General features: G+C 35.9%; 1 protein-coding gene across 1 annotated transcript in view; it reads right to left on the bottom strand.

Moving 5' to 3' along the window:
- Positions 1–1,255, bottom strand: part of LOC107059226 (uncharacterized) — a 4,456-nt gene extending 3,201 nt beyond the window's left edge. The window contains exon 1 of the mRNA XM_015305714.1: positions 971–1,255. Within this exon, the coding sequence (XP_015161200.1) occupies positions 971–1,255 (285 nt within the window). The remainder of the gene's footprint in view (positions 1–970) is intronic.

Here is a 1,255-nt window from a genome sequence, read left to right as displayed (position 1 = left end):
ATGCACTAAATAAATAGGCATATGATGTGAGTTACACGTTTCAATTTATGCGACACATTTTTAAAAATATATTGTTAATCTGTCTAACAGAAAATGTCATATTTTTATAATTGAAAACAATTTTATTTAAAAATATGTTTATAAAGTTATCGCATTATAGATTGCATTAAAATTAACAACACAATTTTTTTATGTTGCATTATAGAACGACTTTAATTAAGAGAATAATGATTGATCTATGACTATTTTACTATACTAATCATATTAATTAATGTTTAATATTTGGTCTTGGAAAATAATTTGAAAAATAAGCAACTAATAAAAAAAAATTAAAGGGTATAAAAGCCGATTGATCAATATTTAAAAGATATTTTGATCAACCAATATTTATATTAGTGTTCTACCACACTTAGCACATTCAGGAGGCTTACTTACCCCTTGTGCCATACTACCTTGAGAATGGGCAGGTCTAGCTCTGAAACCTGTGAATTCTGACTATTGTACTCACCTTTGTTCCTTGGTGCAAGTGCACTAGTAGATAATGGAACATGTCCCTTTTGTTTCTGTTGGAAGGATGACCGGTTGACATTACTCTTCTGCTGCCCGGACTCATTCCCTGATGTCTTAACCCTCTTATTCTTAAACTCTTCTTTATCCCTCAACTTGTCCGCCTCAACTTGTTACACATGGATCATTAGCCTTGGTATGTACATATACCCTATCAACATAGTTGCCTTGCCTTCCTTGTTTGACAGGCGAGACAACCCAGCACCAAATAAACTCATCCTGCTTCTTATGTCAGCAACTATCTCTGGAGCATAGTGTGAAAGTTGGGCGAACTTTAGACTGTACTCATATGAACGCTCAAAGAATCATGCTTAAGTGTGAGGAACTCTCGTACCTTTGCCTCTCTCAGTTCTCGAGGAAAGAAACTCCCCAAAAAGACTTCCTTTAAAAGAGCCCAACTCACAAGTGGTGCACCCTCAGCTTGATTCTTTTTCAATTGATCAAACCAGATTATAGTGACACCCTTTAGTTGGTATGCATCTAATTTCACTCTCTCAGCATCGATGACATGCATAATCTCAAAAACCTTCTGAAGCTCATCAACGAAGTTCTTCGGATCCTCAATGATGCTTGAACCAGTGAAGCTCGGAGGATTCATCATTAACAATTCACGGATCCTTAAAGTATCAGCCCTTTCATGTCGATTCTCTCTCTGTCCAACTTGATTGGTCACAGCTTGACTTAACAT

The sequence above is a fragment of the Solanum tuberosum genome, unplaced genomic scaffold, assembly GCF_000226075.1.
Source record: "Solanum tuberosum cultivar DM 1-3 516 R44 unplaced genomic scaffold, SolTub_3.0 scf00981, whole genome shotgun sequence".
Classification (NCBI taxonomy): domain Eukaryota; kingdom Viridiplantae; phylum Streptophyta; class Magnoliopsida; order Solanales; family Solanaceae; genus Solanum; species Solanum tuberosum.
The sequence above is the reverse complement of the archived record's forward strand: the minus strand, read 5'-3'. Positions and strand labels throughout refer to the sequence as shown.